This window comes from Macrotis lagotis, chromosome X, assembly GCF_037893015.1.
Source record: "Macrotis lagotis isolate mMagLag1 chromosome X, bilby.v1.9.chrom.fasta, whole genome shotgun sequence".
Classification (NCBI taxonomy): domain Eukaryota; kingdom Metazoa; phylum Chordata; class Mammalia; order Peramelemorphia; family Peramelidae; genus Macrotis; species Macrotis lagotis.
In genome coordinates, this window is record NC_133666.1 from 670,698,923 (window position 1) to 670,721,328 (window position 22,406).

The following is a 22,406-nucleotide window of genomic DNA, read 5'->3' on the forward strand; positions in this document are numbered from 1 at the left end:
TTTCTCTCAACACATTCAACTATGATCCATGGAAACAAGATAAGGATTATCAGATTGTCTTCTGTTGGGGGGAAGAAGGGAGAGAAGAGACGGAAGGAGAAAATTGTAAAATTCAAAACCTTACCAAAAAGTGATTGGTAGAAACTACTATTGTATATAATTAGAAAACAAATAAAATATTTATATTAAAAAAATTCACAACTGGATAAAACCAGATGGACTAAACCATATAACTGACAGAACTCAAGCTTATTAGTGAACTAGGGGGATATATATACTCCAAGCAAGTGAAAACTTCCCCTGGCAGAATGGGCAAATGAAAAAAATTTGTTCCAATGGCCCTGATGCTATGGAGTGCTTAGAGCTTGGTCAAACATCAAAGCCACCAAGATCATTCACTACCTCCTGGCTCTCACTAGCCATCCTGACTTTTGTCCTGCCACTGGCCTTCGATGATGCTGGAAGAGAGAATGAGACTGATAATTTTATGAAATTCTGTTTCCCTTAAATTCAATTCATTCAAAAGTCAAGACATGATATCACTGGTCCTTTTCAAAAAATGAAGGTCCAACAACAAATTCAGAATAGAGAACTTATATTTTAGTCTTGAGACACTAATCAGTTTATGATGTCATAAATTTCTGCAAATTGGGGTAAAGATTCCTGTGCCTTTTATCTGTTTTTCTCCTGTTTGTCTCTTTGACTTGACCAGAGTCAGAGGAGAGAGAGAGAGAGAGAGAGAGACAGACAGACAGACAGACAGAGAGACAGACAGACAGAGAGAGAGAGAGAGAGAGAGAGAGAGAGAGAGGCAGAGAGACAGAGAGACAGAGAAGCAAAGTCAGAAACAGACAGAGAGTCAGAAAGACAGACAGACTTTCTTTTCCAAGAAAGTTTTTTTACTTTTTCTGTTTGGGTTGATAAGATCTCAGGAAAAGTTAGCTTAACTTTCATATATAGATAATATAACAAGACAACCACAAAAGCATTTGCTAAAATAATTCTTTTAAAAAAAATTCAGTGCATACCAATGAAAGTTCCTCCTTTTAGTTCAAATTCTGGGACTTATTTATCTTTTAGACTAATAATTTTAGTTTCTTCTTTTCTGACTGGAAAGAATCTTCCACTGGTTTGCCACCCATGTTTATTTGTGACTGTGGGCTGTGCCACTCACCAATAAAGGTTACTTGTGACATGGTGCTTCCCTGATACTTTCTTCAAATAAGAAGTATCTATGATTCTTTATCCCCTCTTCAGTCTCCTGGAATGAAAGCAGGCAAATTCCTTAAGGGGTAGCCAAGTTATGGTATTTACCTATCTATAACTTACCCTTTCTCTAGGCAGGGTACCAGGAGCCCTTTAAGAAGAAAAGAAAGAAGCAATTTCTGGCAAGGGAGATAGAGTATCAACTCTGGAGTCAGGAGGACCTGAGTTCAAATCTGTTCTCAGATACTTAGTAGCTGTGTGACCCTGGGTAAATCACGTATTTGGATTACAAAGTCACTTACTCCGATTGTCTCCAAAAGAAAATTTTCCCCAAGGGTTTTAATCCCTGATTCTAATTCTATTGCCAAATGCTATTGATAGTTACACTTAAACACAAATAGGACATATGACAAACAAGTACAGACTTCTCTAGTAGTGTTTATAAAATAGTACTTCTCTTATGCAGTTTACCTTAGCTTGGAAAGCCTGGGACTGGAGAGGAGAGTCCAGTCCAAGTGTAAATCTCAGCAGTGATGTTCCTTGGTGCAAAATCTCCCTTGAATGCTCTTAAAAGAAAGTTCCCCTCAAGGGGCTGCCCTAGAAATCAGCTTCTCTCCTCCAGACCCCTTCATGGTTGCCAACCTGTAGCAATTAAAATTAAGGTAGACCAAAGCACAAAGTTTCAAGCCCAATGACTTTATTAGTAAAGATTAAATTTACTAATAAATGGATTCTTGGATTTCCCAGAAACTAAGATCCTAAATGAGAGGGACAACTTTCTTTTCTTTTGTAAGTACAGAAAATAGATGGAAGAAAATATGATTAAATGGAAATTAGGAATGAGGGCCTAGTCTTCTTGCCTCCTGTGACTAAGAAATATTCATTCTTTGAGTCTGGCTGCATCTGCAAGGACAGATAGCAGACTTTCGATAATAAGCCAGTCATCCCTGAAGAACAGTTTGATGGTGTAAAGATATGACAGTAGACACCCTCGTGGCAACTTGCTTCCTTAAAGGGTAACATATTTACTTGATGCAAGAATAGAGCAGTGAGTAACAGAAGAACTGGATTTCTAAACTTAATTCATTACAGGTTAGCTACATTTTTGAGTTAAGTATAGAGGCAAAGAATAATGGCTTGGGCAGTTACAAGACAAAATTAAATCTCTATAAATAGAAACATTTTTTTAAAAATTCTGATTTATATAATATATATATATATGTATATATCAAGAGACTTACTGGACTGCCTCAATCTGATGGGCAATCTCATACATTAGTGAGGAGAACAACATTCTCATGTGGTCTCCTGGTGCAGAAATGATATGGAACTCTCTAAAACTCATCTGGAGCTGATTCATTTGGGTTCTAAGTCTAGAGACTTATTCTAATTGCCCCAAACTGTGGTCTCTTTTTTAAACTTTAATGTACAGGGCTTTCCAAAAGTCTCACTGAAATTTAAATTATTAAAAGAAATGTAAGATATGAATAGTTTTTTAACAAGATTGTTAATTGACTCCTTATGACAAATCTTTTAGTGTGCTCCCATGACAGATTTTTCTTTTTTTGGTAAGGCAATGGGGTTAAGTGGCTTGCCCAAGGCCACACAGCTAGGCAATTATTAAGTGTCTGAGACTGGATTTGAACCCAGGTACTCCTGACTCCAGGGCTGGTGCTCTAGCTGCTGCACCACCTAGCCGCCCCCCACCCCCATGACTAATCTTTTAAAGTCTTAAGGTGTAGATGCATGGACCCAGGTTCAAAGACTTTGAGATCTGATAGTCCTGTGCAAGGGGAGAAACACTGGAAAGCTTCCTTTCCAGGGTGTCTCAAAACTGTCTTTCCTTGATCGACTTTAATGAGGACTCAAAACTGGGTTGTCGGGAATGACATGGTCTCTCTGGGGTCTTTGGCAATGCTTCCAAAGTCAGTTGTTGGCAGGACTTAACATGAGTCTTCCCATGAGTATCCTCTATCATCTAAGACCAGTCTTACTTTCTGAGATGGATCTCATGCCTAGAGGAGCAAGGCCCAAGATATGGTACCATATCAGACTTGTTTCAGTCCCTTTTTTAAATTCTTTATCAAAAAGGAAATTTTGGTGGTATCAGATTGATCTGAATCTGGGTGAAAGTCCTGGGGAGACAGTGGAATAGGGGAAGGTATCCATCCTAGCTGAGCAGAGGGAGGTTAGTATGGAGGCCCTGGAGGACTTCATCATAGCCTCACAACAGGCTTGGTGGTGTTCCAAAGATTCCACTCTTCTTTCCTTCTCTCCATAAGCAAGGGCCAAGTAAAGGTAAAGAGAAATAATAGAAGGGGGGCAAGACTGGCTAGAAACATTTTTTTTTGGTTGTTTCTGCAAGGCAATGGGGTTGTGACTTGCCCAGAATTACACAACTAGGTAATAATAAGTGTCTGGGTCAGATTTGAACTCAGTCCTCCTGACTCCAGGGTCAGTATTCTTTCCCTTATACCACCCAGCTGCCCCTAGAAATACTTAAAAAAAGTTCTTGGACTTAGGTCTCCTCACATGTCATTATTAGTGGCTTCAAGGTATTGCACTTGAGGCATTACCAAGGTATTGCACTTGAGGTATTGCACCTTTGGTAGTTTCTGCCTAGCAATAATAGTTATTATGTTATTGTTCAGTTGAGTTGTCTCTTTGTGATTCTCTATGGGATTTTCTTGGCAAATATACTGAATGCCATTTAATTCTTTGGCTCATTTTACAGATGGGGAACTTGAGACAAACAGGGTGAAGTGATTTGCCCAGGTTCACACAGCTAGTGTCTGAGACCATATTTGAACTAGGTGGCAGAGTGGATAGAGCACTGGCCTTGAAGCCAGGGGGATGGGAGTTCAAATCCAGCCTCAGACACTTACCACGTACTAGCAGTGTGACCTTGGGCAAGTCACATTGCCTCAAATCCCAGGTCATCTCCAGTTGTCTTGATCCATATGTGGACATTGGATCCAGATGGCTCTGGAAGAGAAAGTAAGACTTAGCATGCCCCCCCCTTTATTCATAATCCAATTCATGAGTTTTCATGGCATCATCTGGACATCATCAACAACAGCATCAGCATCATTTTTTTTAAAAGAAAGATTTTATTTGAGTTTTACAATTTTCCCCCCATTCTTGCTCCCCCCCCCCACAGAAGACATTCTGTTAGTGTTTACATTGGTTCCATGTTTTACATTGATCTCAGTTGAATGTGATGACAAAGAAATTATATCCTTAAGGAAGAAAAATAAAGTCATCATCATCTTTTGAACTCAGGATGAGTCTTCCTGACTTCAGACCAGCACTGTGGCGCCACCTAGTGGCCCAATCAATAATAGTCTTGCCATAGTACTTGAAGGTTTAACAAGTACATCAGTTTACATCTACCATTCTGTTTCCTCTTCTATAGGGGAACAGGGATAATGATGATGACACTTACCTGGTTGCAGTTGTAGTGAGGATCAAATGACGTGACCTTTGTAAGGTGCTTTGTAAGTCATATAGCATATTACTACTACTACTACTACTTCTATTATTATTATTATTATTATTAATTATTATTATTATATAGGAACAGTCCAAGACCATACTGACTTCTACCTTATCTCAACACCATTAAATTGAGGAAGAAAAACTTAATATTCTGCAATTTCATCCAAAGTCTATGAGAGACTTTGATACTCGGGCATTCCTCTTTAAAGGGAGCTCCAAACTGGAGAGGTTTCTTCCACTCATTGGAATTCCCTATCACCCAAGTAATATTCCTTTACATTTTATACTAATCAAAATCCCAAAGACAAAATTCTACAGCAAGCTAAGTCCAAAGTACAAAATTCAGCTTTAAAAAGTTTTTTTTTTAATTTGCAATAACAAGGACGAGACTTTTTGATTTGTTTAAAAGAATAGTCATGTCACTATTGGTGTGACCTTGGAGAGATGACTGCTAGAAGTCATACAATCTGGCTAAGTGAACAAAGAGATACTCTCTTAAACGGATGCATTCAAAGGGTATTTCCTACTTAGTTTAGTCACCATGATTTTCTTAGTTTTATTGAATCAGGATTCCTTCCTGAACTTGACTCTGTCTTCCATTAAAAAAAGAGCTGGGTGATGCATGAAGATAGCAATGAGCCTGAAATCAGGAAACCCAAGATCAAATCCAGTCTCATACATTTCCTAGCTGAGGGACCTTGGCTATTTCATTGAACCTCTGTTTCTTAACTGTAAAATGAAGATAATAATGTTGTGAAGATCAAATGGTATATATATAATAAGTGCCTGGAAAAATAGTAGGGATTACATTAAAGCTAACTATTATTATTATAATTATTATATTATTATTAAAACTGATTAAGTCTTTGATAAAAAGAAAACTAAAGATTTCAGAGCAGGTCATTGTTGCTTTGACTTTTATTAGACCTTGATAAGGGTTTTCATTCAGTTGGATCTAATGGCTTCAAATTAAGATACTATATAATATTACTTTTTAATTTAAAAAAGAGATTTCCAGTCAAGATAACTAGTTGAATGGAGGAGGGCAGCTTAGCTCTCTTAAACCTATCCCAGAAAATCAGACAAATCACAAAACAGATGAGACCTCTTTTACTGGGTGAGCCATCAAGAGAGCCACCAATCTCATCCAATGGGAAATTTCTATAAGTCTCTAGTGTAGGAAGCTGGGAAAAGGGATACTATCAAGGTTCCAGTTCCTCATGTCAGAGTCTTCCTAAGGGACCTAAAGAGAATCTGGAACCACATACCCTTTCTCAAAGCTGGAAATCAGAATCCCAGGATTTTTCCTCCCCCAAGCTCTTGCTAATTTGGTTTTTTCACTTAGTTGAGCAAGATTGAATAAATATTCTTCATAAGTAAGGAGAGTCTTATGCGAATAGGCTTTAAGCACAGATTAGTCCCCAAAATCATATTAAGCCAAATAATGATCAAGAAATTCAATAAGAAACTACAGTTAGGTGACTTCAACCCATAACTGCACAAAAATTCATCCAGAAGCCACCAACAATAGAAAAAAATTCATTTAGTTGGGACCAAAGACTTCTGACCAGATCTCTTCCTTAATGTTATTTTTTAATTTTAAAAAGAAAGAAAAATGCACCTTGGTGGATGTTTTTATAGTCAGTTTTGCTTAAGGGTCTCTTTTTCTTCTTTTCCCTCTCTATATTTTAAGGTGAGAGAGATGGAGGTGATGTCAAAGCAAAAGATATCAATAACATTTATTTTTAAAAGATGTTCTTCTAATGAGGAAAATGACAGTACATTAGCATATATAGGACAAAATGAAAACAGAAATTTATCAGTGTTGACATAACAATAAGAGACCAGATACCAACCAGGAAAGTCATTAATACAATACAATTTAGATCATCTAGAGGATGGGTCTGAGTACCATCTATGATCCCCTCAAAATGGAGACTATGATGCTTCCTAAATTTTTGCTAGAAAAGACATTATTAAAAGCTTTGAATCAAATTTATTCATCAAGGAAGAATGGGAGAGTATTTGACTGAAGTGGCTGAAATCCCATATCATGGCACCAGTGGAAAAAGAGAAGGTCAATGAGTTGACTGAGTATTTCTGAGTCATTTATGATTGATTATGGCCTGATGGTGCGATAAAAACAAGTTGGGAGATTTCATGGAGATAGATGACCAAGTGGGATTTATATTAGGATTGTAGAGCTAGTTCAACATAAAATAGTAATATAATTGAATGGGAAATTAACATGACCATATAAATAATGACAAAATCATATGACTATATTAGTAGATGCAGAATTTTTTTTGACAAAATGCAACTCATTTCTATTAAAAAAACAATTGAAAACATAAGTATAAATGGATTTGTCCTTAAAATAATAAAATCATCTACCAAAAACCTATAGCAAAAGTTGTCAGTAATAGGAATAAACTAGAAACCTTCCCAAATAAGATTAGGAGTGAAACAAGGATGTCCATTTTCACCAAAATGATTCAGTATTGTAATAGAAATCCGATCAATAGCAATAAAAGAAGGAAAAGAAATCGAAGGAATCAGAATGGACAGTGAGGAAATAAAATTATCTCTTTTGCAGACAGTATGTTGGTAAACTTGGAAAATCATAGGTATTCAACTTTTAAATTAATTTACCATTTAGTTAATAATTTTAGCATAGTGGCAGGCTACAAACTAAAACCAAATAAATCATTAGCACTTTTATCACCAACAAAGTCATGCAAGGAGATAGTAAAAAAAATATTTCATTTAAAATAACCATAAACTATATAAAATATCTGTGAGTATAATTGCCAAGACACAACCAGGAATTATATGAACATAATTATAAAACACTCTTTAAACAAATAAAATCATATTTAAATAATTGAAGAAATATTAATTGTTCATGAATAGGCTGAGCCAATATAATAAAATTACAATTCTACTTAAACTTTTTTACTTATTCAGTGCCAACCAAATAAAACTACCAAAAGTTATCTTATTGAACTAGAAAAATAATAACAAAATTCATCTGGAAGAACAGAATATCAAAGGAATTAATGAAAAAAGTAAAGGAAGGAGGATGAGCAGTCCAGATCTTAAACTGTATTATAAGTGGAAATTATACAAAATATTTAGGACTGGTTAAAATATAAAATGGTGGATTAGTGGAATAAAGAAGGTATATAATATATAGCAGTAAATATAGTAATCTTGCATTTGATAAGCATAAAGACTTAAACTTTTAGGATGAGAATGCTAGAAAAACTGGAAAGCTATCTGGCAGAAACTAAGTATAGACCAATATCTTTCATTCTTTACCAAGATGAGGTCAAAATTGATACTTGACCTAGATATGAAGGGAGCTATCATGATTTGAAGACTATGGAACATATTACCTATCAGATTTATGATAGAATAAGAATTTATGATGAAACAAGAGAGAATATTTTAGGATGTAAAATGAATAATTTTGATTAAATTAAATTAAAAAGGGTTTGAACAAATAAAATGTAGCCAAGATTAGAAAGGAAAAAGAAAACTCAGTGGGGGATTTATAGGCAGTTTCTCGGATATTATTTTTAATTATATGGATAATTAAGTTAATTAAGTTAAAATTTCAAGTGTGTGAATCATTCACCAATTGATAAATGGTCAAAGATCAGAACAGGAAGTTTTTGGAAGAAAAAAAATCAAAGCTATATGTAGTCATATAAAAAATGTTCTAAATTATTATTGATTAGAGAATTATAACTTAAAACATTGAGATACCATCTCACACCTATCAGATTGACTAAAGTGATAGAATGGGAAAATAACAAATGTTGGAGGGAATATGGAAAACTGTAAACTGATCCAGCCATTTTTGGAGAGTAATCTAGAATTCTGATCAAAAAGTTTTAAAATTGTGTATACCCTTTGAACCAGCAATTTCACTATTAGGCCTTGTTTCCCAGGGTGTTTAGGGAAAAAGGAGAAAAAAAATCTATTTGTTCTAAAATATTTATAGCAGCTCTTTTTGTAGCGGCAAAGAACTGGAAAGTGAGGAGATGTCTATCAACTGGGGAATGGTTGAATAAATTGTATATGATTGTGATGGAATATTACTGAGATGTAAGAAATGATGAGCAGGTATTTTTAGAAAAACATGAAAAGATTTATTTGAAATAATGAAGAGTGAAATGAGCAGAAACAAAAGAATGTTGTACAGTAACGGCAATATTGTTAAAAGACTAGCTGTAAATGACTAAGCTTTCTTAGTAACATGATCATTCGTATCAACTATGAAAGACTTATGAAGGAAAATGATATCCATCTATAGAAAGAACTGTCTCTATATAAATATAGAAGAATTTATTATATGTTTCTATATCTATTCTATATCAAATGTTGGTCTTCTTCAAAATAGGATTGGAAGGGAGGGAAGGAGTGAGAAAGAGAACTCAGAATGTAAAAAATAAAATAAATGTAGAAAAAAGGAAATTTAATGGGAGATGAAGTTCTGGCACCTTCCACTCTGGGGCCATTTGGATACAGATATAGGAGAATAAGACAATAGACTTCATAGAACAAATAATTTCCGTTCCCATAAAATCAAATATAGCCCTGTTTCCAAAAATATCACAGAACAGTAATAAAAAAAAATAGGCTCTTAGTTTCTTATTCTCTAAGAGAATCTGGCCCAATTAGTTTAATTCCTGAGTTTGGATCCAGTCAAAATCCTATTTATTAAAGGCTCATTCACAATTTTTAAAAATTAAAATTCAAAGCTGCTCATTTTAAAAAGTCATGCATGATCCGGCCTCAGACACTTAATAATTACCTAGCTTTGTGGCCTTGGGCAAGCCACTTAACCCCATTTGCCTTGAAAAATCTAAAAAAAAAAAATCATACATGGTCATGGATATTATTTTGTTGATTTAGTTTCATTCATTATCTTTGTTACAGGGGAGTGGTCAATCTTTGAGTGTGGTGACAGGAAGGAAGTTATGTCTGGAGAGGGCAATAGAAACAATAAAAGTCATCCAAAAATGAATTTTTGAAAAAAATTAAGACATTTTAAAATGGTGCATTTTGAAACACAGACATGATACAATCACATGTCCCTGATCACAGTCACAATTACATCAGACCTTATATATGCTCATCTCAAGATGAGATGAGAATGGTCAGTATTTCTTTAAGATAGCCCTGTTCAGGGGTGGTTAGGTGGCACAGTGAATAGAGAACTGGTCCTGGAGTCAGGAGGACCTGAGTTCAAATATGACCTCAGACACTTAATAATTACCTAGCTGTATGGCCTTGGGCAAGCCACTTCACCCCATTTGCCTTGCAAAAACCTAAAAAAAAAAAAGATAGCCCTGTTCAAAGGAACTATAACATTGTAGACTTAAAGGTGGAATCAGTCTCAGAATCCATCAGGTTCATTCCCCTCCCTCATACTCACCTCCATTTTGTAGATGAAGGAACTGAACTAGATGATGTCTAATCACACAACTGATAAATGAATTCCAGTACCTCTGCCCCAAGTCCAGTGTTCTATTTAATATGCCACAGTACCATTACTGGTTAAAAAATCCATTCTACTCTCAACCTTGTTGCAGGAGGGATCTTGAGAACAGATGTGTTTTGGGGTTACCTATTTTCCCCACCCTTCAAGTAGTCAGTCTTCAAGAAGGCTTTGTGTAAGAGCAGTCTCGTTTTTTTCCCCCCTCAGAAATATTTGGACTTCTCTCTGCTGTAGTAATTCCAAGAGATCTGGCTTGATCACTCACTATTTGTGTGATCTTAAATTAGCCAAATTCTCTGGTCCTTAATTTCCCAATCTGTGAAATCTGTCCCTTTCACCTTGGTTCAATTCAACAATCAAGAACAATTTATTAAGCACATGGATCAGTCACTCTTCTAGGCACTGGGGGTGCAAGAACAAAGAAAAGCTATCCATCCCTTCAAGCAAGCTTTATTCTACTGAGAGAAACAAGCTGCCTATGACAATAAGACTAAATATTTACAAAGTCATATTAGTAGGGGAGAACTAATAACTGGGGGTGGGTGGGGGCATTATCAAGAGAAATCTCTTATAGAAGGTGGCATCTGAAATGAATCTTGAAGAAATTTCAGGTGGTACAAGAGACAAAGAGAACAACCCAGATGTGGGAGGCAGCCTATGCAAAGACAGGAGACAAAATGGCTTCTTCAGAACAATCAAAAAGTCATTCTGGTTGGAATGTAAGAGTGGAGGAGAGTAATGAGAAATTCAGTCTCGGGCAGCTAGGTGAAGCCAGAGTGGATAGAGCACTAGCTCTGGAGTCAAGGAGGACCTGAGTTCAAATCCAACCTCAGACTCTTACTAGTTATGTGACCCTGGGCAAGTCACTTAACCTTGATTGCTGAGAGAGAGACAGAGAGAGAGACAGAGACAGAGATAGAGACAGAGAGACAGAGAGAGAGAGAGAGAGAGAGAGAGAGAGAGAGACAGAAACAGAGAGAGAGAGATTAAATCTGGAAAGATAGGTTAAAATCAGACTGTGGAGAGTTTAAAAGTCAAAAAGAGAAGTTCATACATGATCCTAGAACAGTGGTTTCCATTGAATGGTTGGAGAATTACTTAAGAGTTTACAATAATGGTCCATGCCTTAAATCGTCAAAAATTATAAAGAATATTATGAGTAGTCTATTAAGTTACCCTAGGGGCTCATAACCCATTCTTTGTTGTTGTTAAAAAGAGATTTATAAAACAAAAAACACTGGAAGCCACTGTTCTAAAGGGAAATGACATGATCAGAGTATATTTAAGAATCTCAAATTGTTAGCCATATAAAGAATAGATTGGGCTGTAAAGAGAAGGGAGGTAGGGAGACCAATTAAGAAAAGTCCAGGTGAGTGGTGATGAGGGTCTACATGAGGTGGGGTGGTCCTGTAAGTGGAGGTGAGAAGCCAGATCAGAGAGATGGTTACCTCCTGTTCATCTCCAAATTATGCCTCCTGCACCCTGACCATTTTCTTCATCTCCCTTCTACCAAATTCAGACTCATCCCACTTAGAATTCTGTGTTTAGGTAGGTGGACTTTTGCCTGCAACTGAACTACTTCCTGGACATTTCCAGCCCATGCCAAATCACCTGCATAGCTCTTCCCTTTCTACTTCCAATTTGTGTTGTCTTCCCAATTAGAATGTAAGTTTCTCAAAAACTACCTTTTTGGGGGGTGTCTAGGTGGGCACAGTGGATAGAGCACCAGCCCTGGAGTCAGGAGTACCTGAGTTCAAATTCTGTCTCAGACACTTAATAATTACCTAGCTGTATGGCCTTGGGCAAGCCACTTAGCCCCATTGCCTTGAAAAAACCTAAAAAAAAAAAGAACTACCTTTTTCCCCCTGATGTCTAACACTTAGCACATAGTAATTGCTTCTCCATTCACTTATTCTGGGGATGGAAACAAAGGCTCTAACCTTGAGGATAGTCTCTAAATTTAAGAACTCAGGATTCCGGACTTAGATCGATATTAATCATACTCTGTGTTGGTTATCATTCCTATTCTTAGATAATAAAAAGAATAGTATACACTTTCATGGCACATTTAACCTTTTCTAAAACATTTTCATTTATAGTCTTATTTTATCCTCAGAAAGGTCTCTTTGGATTGGCAGGGCAGATTTTTGCCATAATTTCCCAGATGAAGAAACTGAGGCACTAAAGCTAAGAGCCTTGCCCAGGGTGAGCTCAGAATTTCAAATCAAAATTCTTTCTCCTAGGCCAGGTTGCTCCCTCCCTATACTGTAGAGCTTCAAGACAAGAAAAGAGGATTTCCATACCCCAAGATTGGACTCCACTCTCAGATCTTTCTCCCAGAAGGTTAAAAATGAAAAGAGCCAGTTTTAGTGACTGTGTTACTCCAAATATGTATATGGGGAAGGATTCTTGAAACCAGAGTACTTTCCATCCTGCTTAGGAAAATGATCTCGGATCTTCCAACGGCAGCAGCTGGGCAGGATGGCAAAGCCCGCCATGTCCTCAGAGCCAAAGCGCCAATCGATGTAGCTCCTGTAGGCACAGTGACGAAGTTGATTGTTCAGGGCATCTGCATCCATTTCTAGCAAGGGCTCTTGGTAGAGTAAGATGAAGTGCAGAGTGGATCTGGAGAGGACTAGCTCTTCAAATAGAGCTGAGGTGGTAATGCAGGGACCCTCCTGCCTGCGACAGCAGAGCTCCTCCAGACACTTGCTGTTTCCTGGCATTTGGGATGGGCAGCAGTGTCCACAGTGGCACCATTTGGGTCGAGTCTGAGATGGAAACCTTGGCTCTTGTTTAAGAAGTTGTATTGCCTCTGGGAATGAAGGCCTAGGGCTGGAGTCAGAGCGTGATGGTTGGGGCAGCTTGGCCAGGTCTGTGAAATCTCTTCGGGGTCTCTGCAGAAGGCAAATTTCCAGACCTATTAGAAATGAATAGCATTCTAACTCAAGACCCTACCTCAAGTCTCTCCCCATTCCAGTCCATCTTTCACTCAGCTTCCAGGGTAATTTTTCCAAAATATAGATCTGTGTCACCCCCTTATTCTCTGAACTGCAGCAGCTCCCTGTTACCTTCAGGATCAAAACCAAATTCCTGTGTTTGGCATTTCACTCTCTTCATAATGGGATCCTTTCTACCTCTCTGACTTTCTTACTTAACAATTTAGTTCTTTCTAGGAGTCAGTCACTGTTTGCTTAACAATGATTCCTCCAGTGCCTTTTGCTCTTTGGGAAGAGAAGCTGAGTTCAAAACCGATCTCAAATACTTAGTTAATTATGTGACCATGGGTGAGTTCCTTAATCTGAATTGTCTCACATCCAGGGCCATCTCCAGTCATCCTGATCTATATCTGGTCATTGGACCCAGATGACTCTGGAGGAGAAAGTGAGGCTGGTGACTTAGCACAGACCCCCCTCACTCAAATCTAATTCAGGTGCATATCATGGTATCACCTTTCTGATGTTATAGTCTTCTTTGAGATTGAACGACAAACATCATTATGTTCATATCCCAAATGCTTAGAATGCATCCCTCCTCTCCCCTCTACCTCTTTTTTTCCCTCTAAGAATCAAATAAAACCCTATCTTCCACAGGTCTTTCCCAGTCCCCAGGATGTTTAATGCCTTCTTTTCCCAATTACTTCCTATCTATTCAGTATTTACCTTGCATGTTCCCAATTGTTTTCAAATTGTCTCCTCCATTCAAATGGAATCTTCTTGAGGGCAGGGACTGTTTTTTACAGTGTCTAGCACTCTGAAATAGTGATTTTATCTTTCATGGTTCTAGGCAATTTTCCAAGACAATAAATTGCTGAGAAGGTACTTGGGTAGTGGGAGAGTCCCTACATCAGTGAAATCATAAGTCAATTTCTAATCTTATTTGGGGATGTGAATAAAAAAGAATGAAAAACTTCTAGTTATGGCTTTTCCAGTTGTTTTCAATTGTATCTGACTCTTTGTGACTCCATATGGGGTTTTCTGGAGAATGATGGCATAATTAATAATAGAAATAGGGAAGTTAGAAAGAAGGACAGGGTTAAGGGAAAATGGAAACCACTGTATAAACATAGGATCATAGACTTAGAGTTGGAAGAAACCTTACAGGTCAAATGTTGCAGTTGCCTCATTTTACAGATGAGGAAACTGAAGCAAGAGAGCCCAGACTCTCACAGCTTGTGACTATCTAATGCTGTTTCCTAGCTCAAAGTTTAATGCCTTATCTAAAAAGCCTCAGGAAGTGCTGTTAAGAAATCTAGAAAGATTTATTCAGCAAAGACCAATTCAAAAGAAAATTGTTAATGTCCTAGTGATGGAAAATCCATTTCTGAGAAGCAAGACTCTTCCCTACAAAGCCTACACCTATATGCCCATTCATCTTTCTCCTCCCTAGTCAACTTAAAGCTTTATATTTTGGTGGAGGGAAAAGTGATTGCTAACATTCCTAAGGATTGCAAGGCATTTGATATTTATAGGATGTCCCCAAAATTTTGGTGCATATTTAAAGTTTAAAAGAAGAAAACTGTTGGAATACCCCATCTTTCCTTGTCTGATCCAACCCAATAAGCCAATCCATGAGCAACAAAAATATAAATGGTTTAACTTACTGGAACCTCTTCACCTTCTATTTCTTGCAAACTTTTCCCCAACAACTGTTGGTCTACCATTCGAATGTGGGGCTCATCCACAAAAGATATATACTTTAAAGTCTAGAAAAAGAAAGGGAAGATAAAATGACTTTCCAACAAGGATGATCATGTCATTGTTAAAGGCAGTTAAGGGGTCCCTTTTTGCATTACTATGTTTTCCAGAAACTTTGGCCCCCAGAGCATACAAAAGACCCTAAAGGTGTCAAGGAAACACTGTCCCTACCCTCAGTTGACATAATTTGTTGTTTACATCCCAAACTGGACTCCTTGGGTATCTGGAAATCAAGACAGGCACCAGACAGTTTGTGCTAGGCTAAGAAATGACTTTTATAGTTGGGACCCTGTAGATAAACAGACCATCCTATCTTCATAGTTTAACAGTTACCAAGGGAAAAGAATGTGGCTTTTGCTATTGCTGCCTTGCTCCTCCTCTTTGGGAGGAGTTTTGTCTTTTTCCCACCTTTACTGCACCTTCTATCTTTCTATACCATGGCCTTCCTGATATCTTTTCCTTCCTTTGTCCTGATACATGTCCTGAAATAAATGTGCAAATTTTGGTATGAGCTCTTTGGGTTCCACATACATGTTCATTTCTCTTGTAATAGTCTTGGTTTTCACATAAATCTTGTGATGTGATTGCCTGTTTGACATAGTAATCAACATTATTTAAGGGAAGGAAGGAAAGGGGAGAGAGGGAAGGAGGGAGAGACAAAGGAAGAAAGGAAGGGAAGGAGAGAGGAAGGAAGGCAGGGAGGGAGGCAGGAATGAAGGGAGGAGGGGAGGAATGAAGGAAGGAAGGAAGGAAGGATGGGAGGGAGGAAGGAAAAGGAGGAAAGAAGGAAGAAGGGAGGGAGGGAGAGGGAGAAAAGAAGCAAAGAAAAAAGAAATGAAAGAGAAAGGAGGAAGGAAGGGAAGAAGGAAGAAAGGAGGGAAGAGAGAGGAGGGAGGAAAGAAGAAAGAAAGGAAGGAAAGAAGAAAGGAAAAAGAAGAGGGAGGGAGAGAAAGGGGAAGGAGGAGGGAAAGAAGGAAAGAAAGAAGGAAGGGAGGAAGGGAAGGAGGAAGAAAAGGAAGTGAGGGAAGAAGTAAGGAAATTAGAATTTATTAAATGTCTACTAATAGACACTTTTTAAGGCAATGTGTTAAGCACATTTACAAATAATATCTCATTATTTAAGGGAGGAATATTATCTCTATCTTAACCTGACAAAGGACCCAGACCATAGTAAGCCCTTGATAAATGATTGAATGATTGACTGCATGTCCATAAACTGCAGCCCACTAGGAGCTAATTATTTCTGTTGATTCCACTTCTTCCAAGAGCCAGATATGGAACCCAGTTATCTTCTTAGTCTCAGAAATCATTCACTGACCCACACTTTTGGAAGGCTCTTGCTTATGACCTCAATTATCTTCATTCTCAAGTATCTCTTAAAAACTTCTGAAATCATTTGTATTTTCTCAGTTACTGGTAATTTCTAATGTGACAAGTTCTAGAAGGCTTGCATATAGTAAAATAAAATATTATAAAGTAAATTTAATATAATGTGCTTTAATAATAGCAATATTACCATTGTTATCAAATCTTAGCAATTTCATCTTATTTTTAGTCAAAAACTAGTGGTGTTTTTTCCATTGAGGATGAATTTCTTCTTACAATTTTCTACAGTGTACAATAGACAATGAATTGTACATGGAACAGTGTTGTAAGGGAAAAGACAGATAGATTGAAACACAAAGGAATGCTCTGTCTGTGGTGTTTTATTAATGTGCCAGTTACATGGCTTTGAATAAGGGGAATAATGAAATTCAAAGCTGAAGTCTTGAATAGTTATTTTCTGGGCACTCATCCATAACTAGGGCTCAATGGGACTGATTCAGTCAGTCGGCCCTTGACCAAATGGCATCATCAGTGAAGTTTGTTTTCTCTGTCCCTTCATGCTTATTTTAGTGTGGGGAGGGGATTTCTTTTAAAACCATGAAAAACCCCTCAAAGAAAGTTGGCTATGATTAAAGGAATAGTCTTCTGGCAATGGAGTGAAGTTCAATGACCTACATAGGGGTGGAACGCATGACCTTGGTGCTATTAGCACAATACCTGCTGACTTGATTTATTTTTTTTTACTGAATTGATCAGTTTTTAGCATTATGTTGAAATTTGTATAATTAAGAAAAAGATGTCATCCATCCCTTACCGGTTTGGGCTCATCAACAGACTCACACTTCTTCCTATAATAATACTCATTGACCCCACAAGGTTCACAGACCGGACAGCAACGATAAACATGAGATCGGCAACAGGTACTTGAGTATGTATCAATAAGAAAATCAATGAATACTGTGGCCTGGAGAAAATGTAAAGAGGTTTGAGCTCTTCTCTTACCAAATAATCTTTTAATGTCCAGAAAATCAATTTGGCATATCAGAGAAGCCTAAGAATAAGGAAGACCTAATTTTAAATCCTATCTCCAATTCTTACTAGCTATAAATTCTCAGGGTCCCATGAAGCTCTCTACAATTATTGTCTTTTTTTTTTTGTAAATAGTATTTTATTGTTTAGTTTCCCATAAGAATAGTTTTCAATATTCATTTTTATAAAATTTTGAGTTCCAATTTTCCCCCTCCCTTTTCTCCAGCTTCCCCAAGATGGCAGGCAATCTAAAAGAGATTATACAAGCGTAATCATGTTAAACATATTTCCACAGTAGTCATATTGTAAAAAAAGAAATAGAACAAAGGCCCAAACCCCCCCAAAATGAAAATAATAATCTTTGATCTATATTCAGACTCCATGGTTGTTTCTCTGGATGTGCATAGCATTTTCCATCATGAGTCTTGGATCATTTTATTTCTGAGAAAAGTTAAGTCTATCATAGTTGATCATCACACAATGTTGCTGTTACTATCTACAACTCTAGTCTTAGCAAATTTAAAAGTTGCTGATCCCCATTAATGAAGGAAATTTGCACAGTCTTGTCTAAACTGATGAAACCACATTGCAAAACAAAACAAAACAAAGCATTAAAAAAAAATCACCTCTTAAAACTTATAGAAATGAGATACTTACTAAACCAAAATAGGAGAGAGTGGAGCCAATGTACACGACCATTTGGATTAAGTCAAATTTTCCTCCCTTAAATAAAATGGGACATGTTAACTTAAATTCAGAATGGAAGCAGTCATGTTCAGACATTGTGATTGTTAGGGTGTAGGGTCTGTTATGTGGCAGAAATAAGGCATCATGACATCATGATTTGACAGCTCTTTCTAAAACGCCCAGGACATAATAAAATGGCAGCCAGGTTGTCTTCAGTTAAAAACTTATCCACTGTCTGACCTTTCATAAACTCTATTGTTGTGATCCAGCTTGGGGTTGGGCCAGGGCATATCCTGACCATAGCAGAACCCTTCAGAAATGGAGCTAAGGACTATTCCAGAATGATTGATTTTTCAGTTAGAAGATGGAACTTCCAAGCTCGCTTCCTTTGGATCTAATAGCAAATTGAAGCATCTGTTTGAATACATTCCTGTTTGTGTTTTTGAAGTCCTTAAAATCATAGCAGCACAGATCTAAAGGGGACTTTGCTACCTGAGTGAGCCAGGGACAGATTTTGGAAGGCCATGAACTTGGGATTTTAATGTGTGTGTGTGTGTGTGTGTTTGTGTGTGTGTGTGTGTGTATGTGTGTAAACACATACATGATAAAATAATGTATTTTATCGATCTTATTCTTTTTTATTCTTTTAATATTTTTATTTTATTTAAAGTTTTGAGTTCCAAATTCTATCTCTCCCTCCTCCCTGAGAGGGTAAACAATCAGATATAGGTTAAATGTGTATGGGTACTATATTTCGGTATTAATACTATCTTTTGTAATTTTAGATGCTTCATTTTATGTTTGCTATTGTTCAGTCATTTTTTTAGTTGTGTCTGACTCTTCATGAGAAACCATCTAGCTGCCCTAACCATAGGTCTACAATCCTTATCTATTATATAACAAACATTGAGGATACACACAGAAATACAAGACAGCTCTTACTTTCTTTTTTTTTAAGGTTTTTTCAAGGCAATGGGGTTAAGTGACTTGCTCAAGGCCACACAACCGGGTAAGTATTAGGTATCTGAGGTCGGATTTGAACTCAGGTTCTCCTGACTCCAGGACTGGTGCCACTGTGCCACTTAGCCGCCCCTGACAGCCCTTACTTTCAAGGAGCTCACAATAACATTAAATTATTGACAAGAGGGGAACTCCTTTAAAATATATAAATGATCATTATCTTCAGCTGAATTCTCTTAATTTGAATGCTAGAATTCAATCCTGCCAATCCTGATACAATTTTTAGGTGGCCTGTTCAGAGACAGGTCATTTTCTTCTTAATCATTCTACCTTCAAAATACAAGACATCTACTCTGGCCCAGTGGAATAGAGACCCTTCGTTCTCTGCACAGTTCCAGGGATAACTGGGCATGGCTGAAGAATGAAGGAGAGATGCTTACTGTGCCAAAGACCAGAATGTCAAAACGGATTCCAAAAGCTTTGACTAGATTGCGTTTTTCTATATTTCCTTCCATATAGTATTTGGCAAATCTACAAGAGAGGAAGATATATAATTAGCAAAATATGAAATCTTTATTGATTGGGGAGAAGGCTATTCTGTCTTATTACACATAAATTTCCAGCTAGACCCTTAGGGGTCAAATTCTTCATTTTTACAGATGGGGAAACTGAGGCTGAGAGAGGTTTAGTGACACAATGATAGGATCATAGATTTATAGTTGTGACCTTAGAGACCATCTAACTCAAACCCTTCATTTTTACGGATGGTGTCACCAAGTCTTAGAGATGTTAAATTCACATAGGTAATAAGTGACACTTTTTGTTCAACTGTGGCTCACTCAGTCTCAGGTGATTTTGAGCCTGTATTTAGGTGAGTGGGCACTTCTTCCACCAAGCCCAAGATCATAGCCTTTCTTATAGTTCTGATAGTCTTTTAGAGCTGCTGAAAGACTTCTCAGATTCTCAGATTCCAGGTCAGCAAGTAGCATTGAAGGCGAAAGACTTTGGACATAGTGGTGGGATCAGTTGTCTGAGCCTGGTAGCAGGGTGAGGAACTTTCCAGATGCCATCTGCTAAGTAAGAGTAGCAGGGTAGGAAAAGAGATCTGCATTAGTGGTAGCTGGAGGTCAAAGTGGATAGATCCCAAGGTTTGGAGCTAGGAAGATCTGAGTTCAGATTCAGCCTCAGACACTTATTAGCTGTATGTAATTCTGGACAAATCTCTGTTTACTCTGCTTACTAAGTTCCTTCAATTCATAATACTAGACAATAAGAGAAGCTTTTCTGGTCCTCATCATCTCCAGAAATTTATCATCCTGGAAGAAGAAATCAGCTCTGACATTCACCCCTCCTCTGCTTTTTTCCACTCCCGAATTGGCTGCCCAATTTGGGAAATCTTTTCCTCTTTTCAAGATCATGAAAACCTAAGAAAATGGGGACTGCCTTTTGAGTTTCTTTGAACCCTGATCCCTTAGCACCTATACATTCTTTTTTTTGGGGGGGGGTTGCAAGGCAAATGGGGTTAAGTGGCTTGCCCAAGGCCATACAGCTAGGTAATTCTTAAGTGTCTGAGACCAGTTTTGAACCCAGGTACTCCTGACTCCAAGGCTGGTGCTTTCTCCACTACACCACCTAGCCACCCCAACACCTATACATTCTTATGGATGTAGATAGGGGTATCAGAAGAAATCTATCCTCTGCTGGTATACAAAAAGGAGAAAGCCTAGAAACTTTGCTCTCTCTCTCTTCAGCCTTACAGAGTCCCTTTTCTACTATCTGAGTCATCTGTCTGTTTGTGGCAGTCTGTAGTCAAGTGCCTCCCAAAGTAAAATTCATTTCCTCTTTTGCTGTAATGATCTAATCTATGATCTCCAGCCCAGGAACTTATTTTTATGGCCATGAAATAGAAGAAATAAACTCCATTCTTTGCCTTTTGTGCACCAGATTCATACCCTCTAAGTGGATCAAGGCTTGGCTTTGCACATATAATGTAATTGTGGAGGCTGCAAAATTCTACTTTCAAGGACCAAACCATAAACACTTCTGTCTCTTCTCTCTTTTCAGTCTCCTTATCTCTCCCCCATCTTCCCCTCAATCCCTCTCCTTTTCCTTATTCCTCTTTCCCCCTACTTTTTCTTATCCCTTTCTCTTCTCCTCTTCTCCTCTCTTACTTTTCTTTCCCCCATTCTCTACCTCCTTCTTTCTCTCTTCTTCCTCTTTCCCCCGCTTTCTTCTACTCCTCTATCTCTCTATCTTTCTCCATTTCCAACTTCCTGCCTCTGTCTCCTATCCCATCCTCTCCCCATTTCTCTCCATTTCCTCTCTTTCTCTGTCTCTCTTCTCATCATCTCCTCCATCTCCTTTCTCACTCTTTCCACCTCTCTTTCACATCCTCTCCCTCCATCTCTTCTTTCTCTACTTCCTCTCTCTATTTTCTCTCTTTCTCTCCATCTCTCCATTTCCCACACATATAGCCCCTCCTCCTTCCAATAAAAGGAGAAAAACCACATGAGATTTGAAGGAACTTGACCATGAATACTGTAATAATGGTAAACTTTTATAATTGCAAGAATGTTTTCCTAATATTTAGTTGATACCTCCTTATAGGTATGAGATCCAAAGATAAGTGAGGTCAGCCAGATTTGAGTCCCTGGTGAGTGAATCCTGTATATGGGTACACCCTACTCCCTACCAGAGACCACCTACTTTTCTCCACTTAGTCCCAGGGATGACAGTCATGGCAGGGAGAACTAGAATTAGGTGGCCAAGTAGTGGGAGTTCTTTTTCTCTCCCTCCTCTCAATCCACTTACCTTTCTCTCTCTCTCTCTCTCTCTCTCTCTCTCTCTCTCTCTCTCTCTCTCTCTCTCTCTCTGTGCCCTGTCTCCCTTTTTCCTTCTTTCTTCTCTCCCAATCTCTCCCACCTCCCATTTTTATCATTCTTCCCTTCCTCTCTGTCTTCCCATCCCCTGGGAATTTGAGGGAAATCTTTTAATCTTTATTTTTCTTCTTAAAGATAACTCTTTGAAAACTTAACTGACTGAAAGATTAAAAAGAAATCTGATGGTGAAGGTAAGCTGCATTCATCTCATCTAATAAAGCAGATAGAATTTAATAGAATTTTATGGTTTTAAAATGAATGGTTTTAATTGTCAATATATTAGAATGTGGAACTAAATGTAAAGTTTGCTAATTCAGCACATTCAGTGAAAAAGGCTGCTAGTTTTGGCTTACTTCCTTACCAATTTACAAGCTGTAAAGGAGCAACAAGGGAATGAACCACAATGTGGGGGAACAAACCAAGCCCCTCCTCTATTACCTTTTTTTTGTTTTGTTTTTTGCAAGGTAATGGGGTTAAGTGACTTGCCCAGGGTAATACAGCTAGGTGATTATTAAGTGTATCACCTGACTCCAGGCCTGTGATCTATCCACTGCCCCAACAAGCTGCCCCTTCCATTACCTTTTTAGAAAAATAGAGAAAGACTGTATATCTCAA

At 37.7% G+C, this 22,406-nt stretch overlaps 1 protein-coding gene across 2 annotated transcripts in view; it reads right to left on the reverse strand.

The window, feature by feature from the left end:
* Positions 1–7,680: 7,680 nt before the first annotated feature.
* The window catches only part of LOC141501550 (P2X purinoceptor 7-like), a 44,654-nt gene continuing 29,928 nt past the window's right edge, over positions 7,681–22,406 (reverse strand). For both annotated transcript variants that reach the window (XM_074205624.1, XM_074205625.1), the window contains 5 exons: positions 19,353–19,443; positions 17,923–17,988; positions 17,051–17,200; positions 14,817–14,918; positions 7,681–13,110 (listed from right to left, as the gene is read on the reverse strand). In XM_074205624.1, the coding sequence (XP_074061725.1) occupies positions 12,592–13,110; positions 14,817–14,918; positions 17,051–17,200; positions 17,923–17,988; positions 19,353–19,443 (928 nt within the window). In that variant the 3' untranslated portion in view covers positions 7,681–12,591. The remainder of the gene's footprint in view (positions 13,111–14,816; positions 14,919–17,050; positions 17,201–17,922; positions 17,989–19,352; positions 19,444–22,406) is intronic.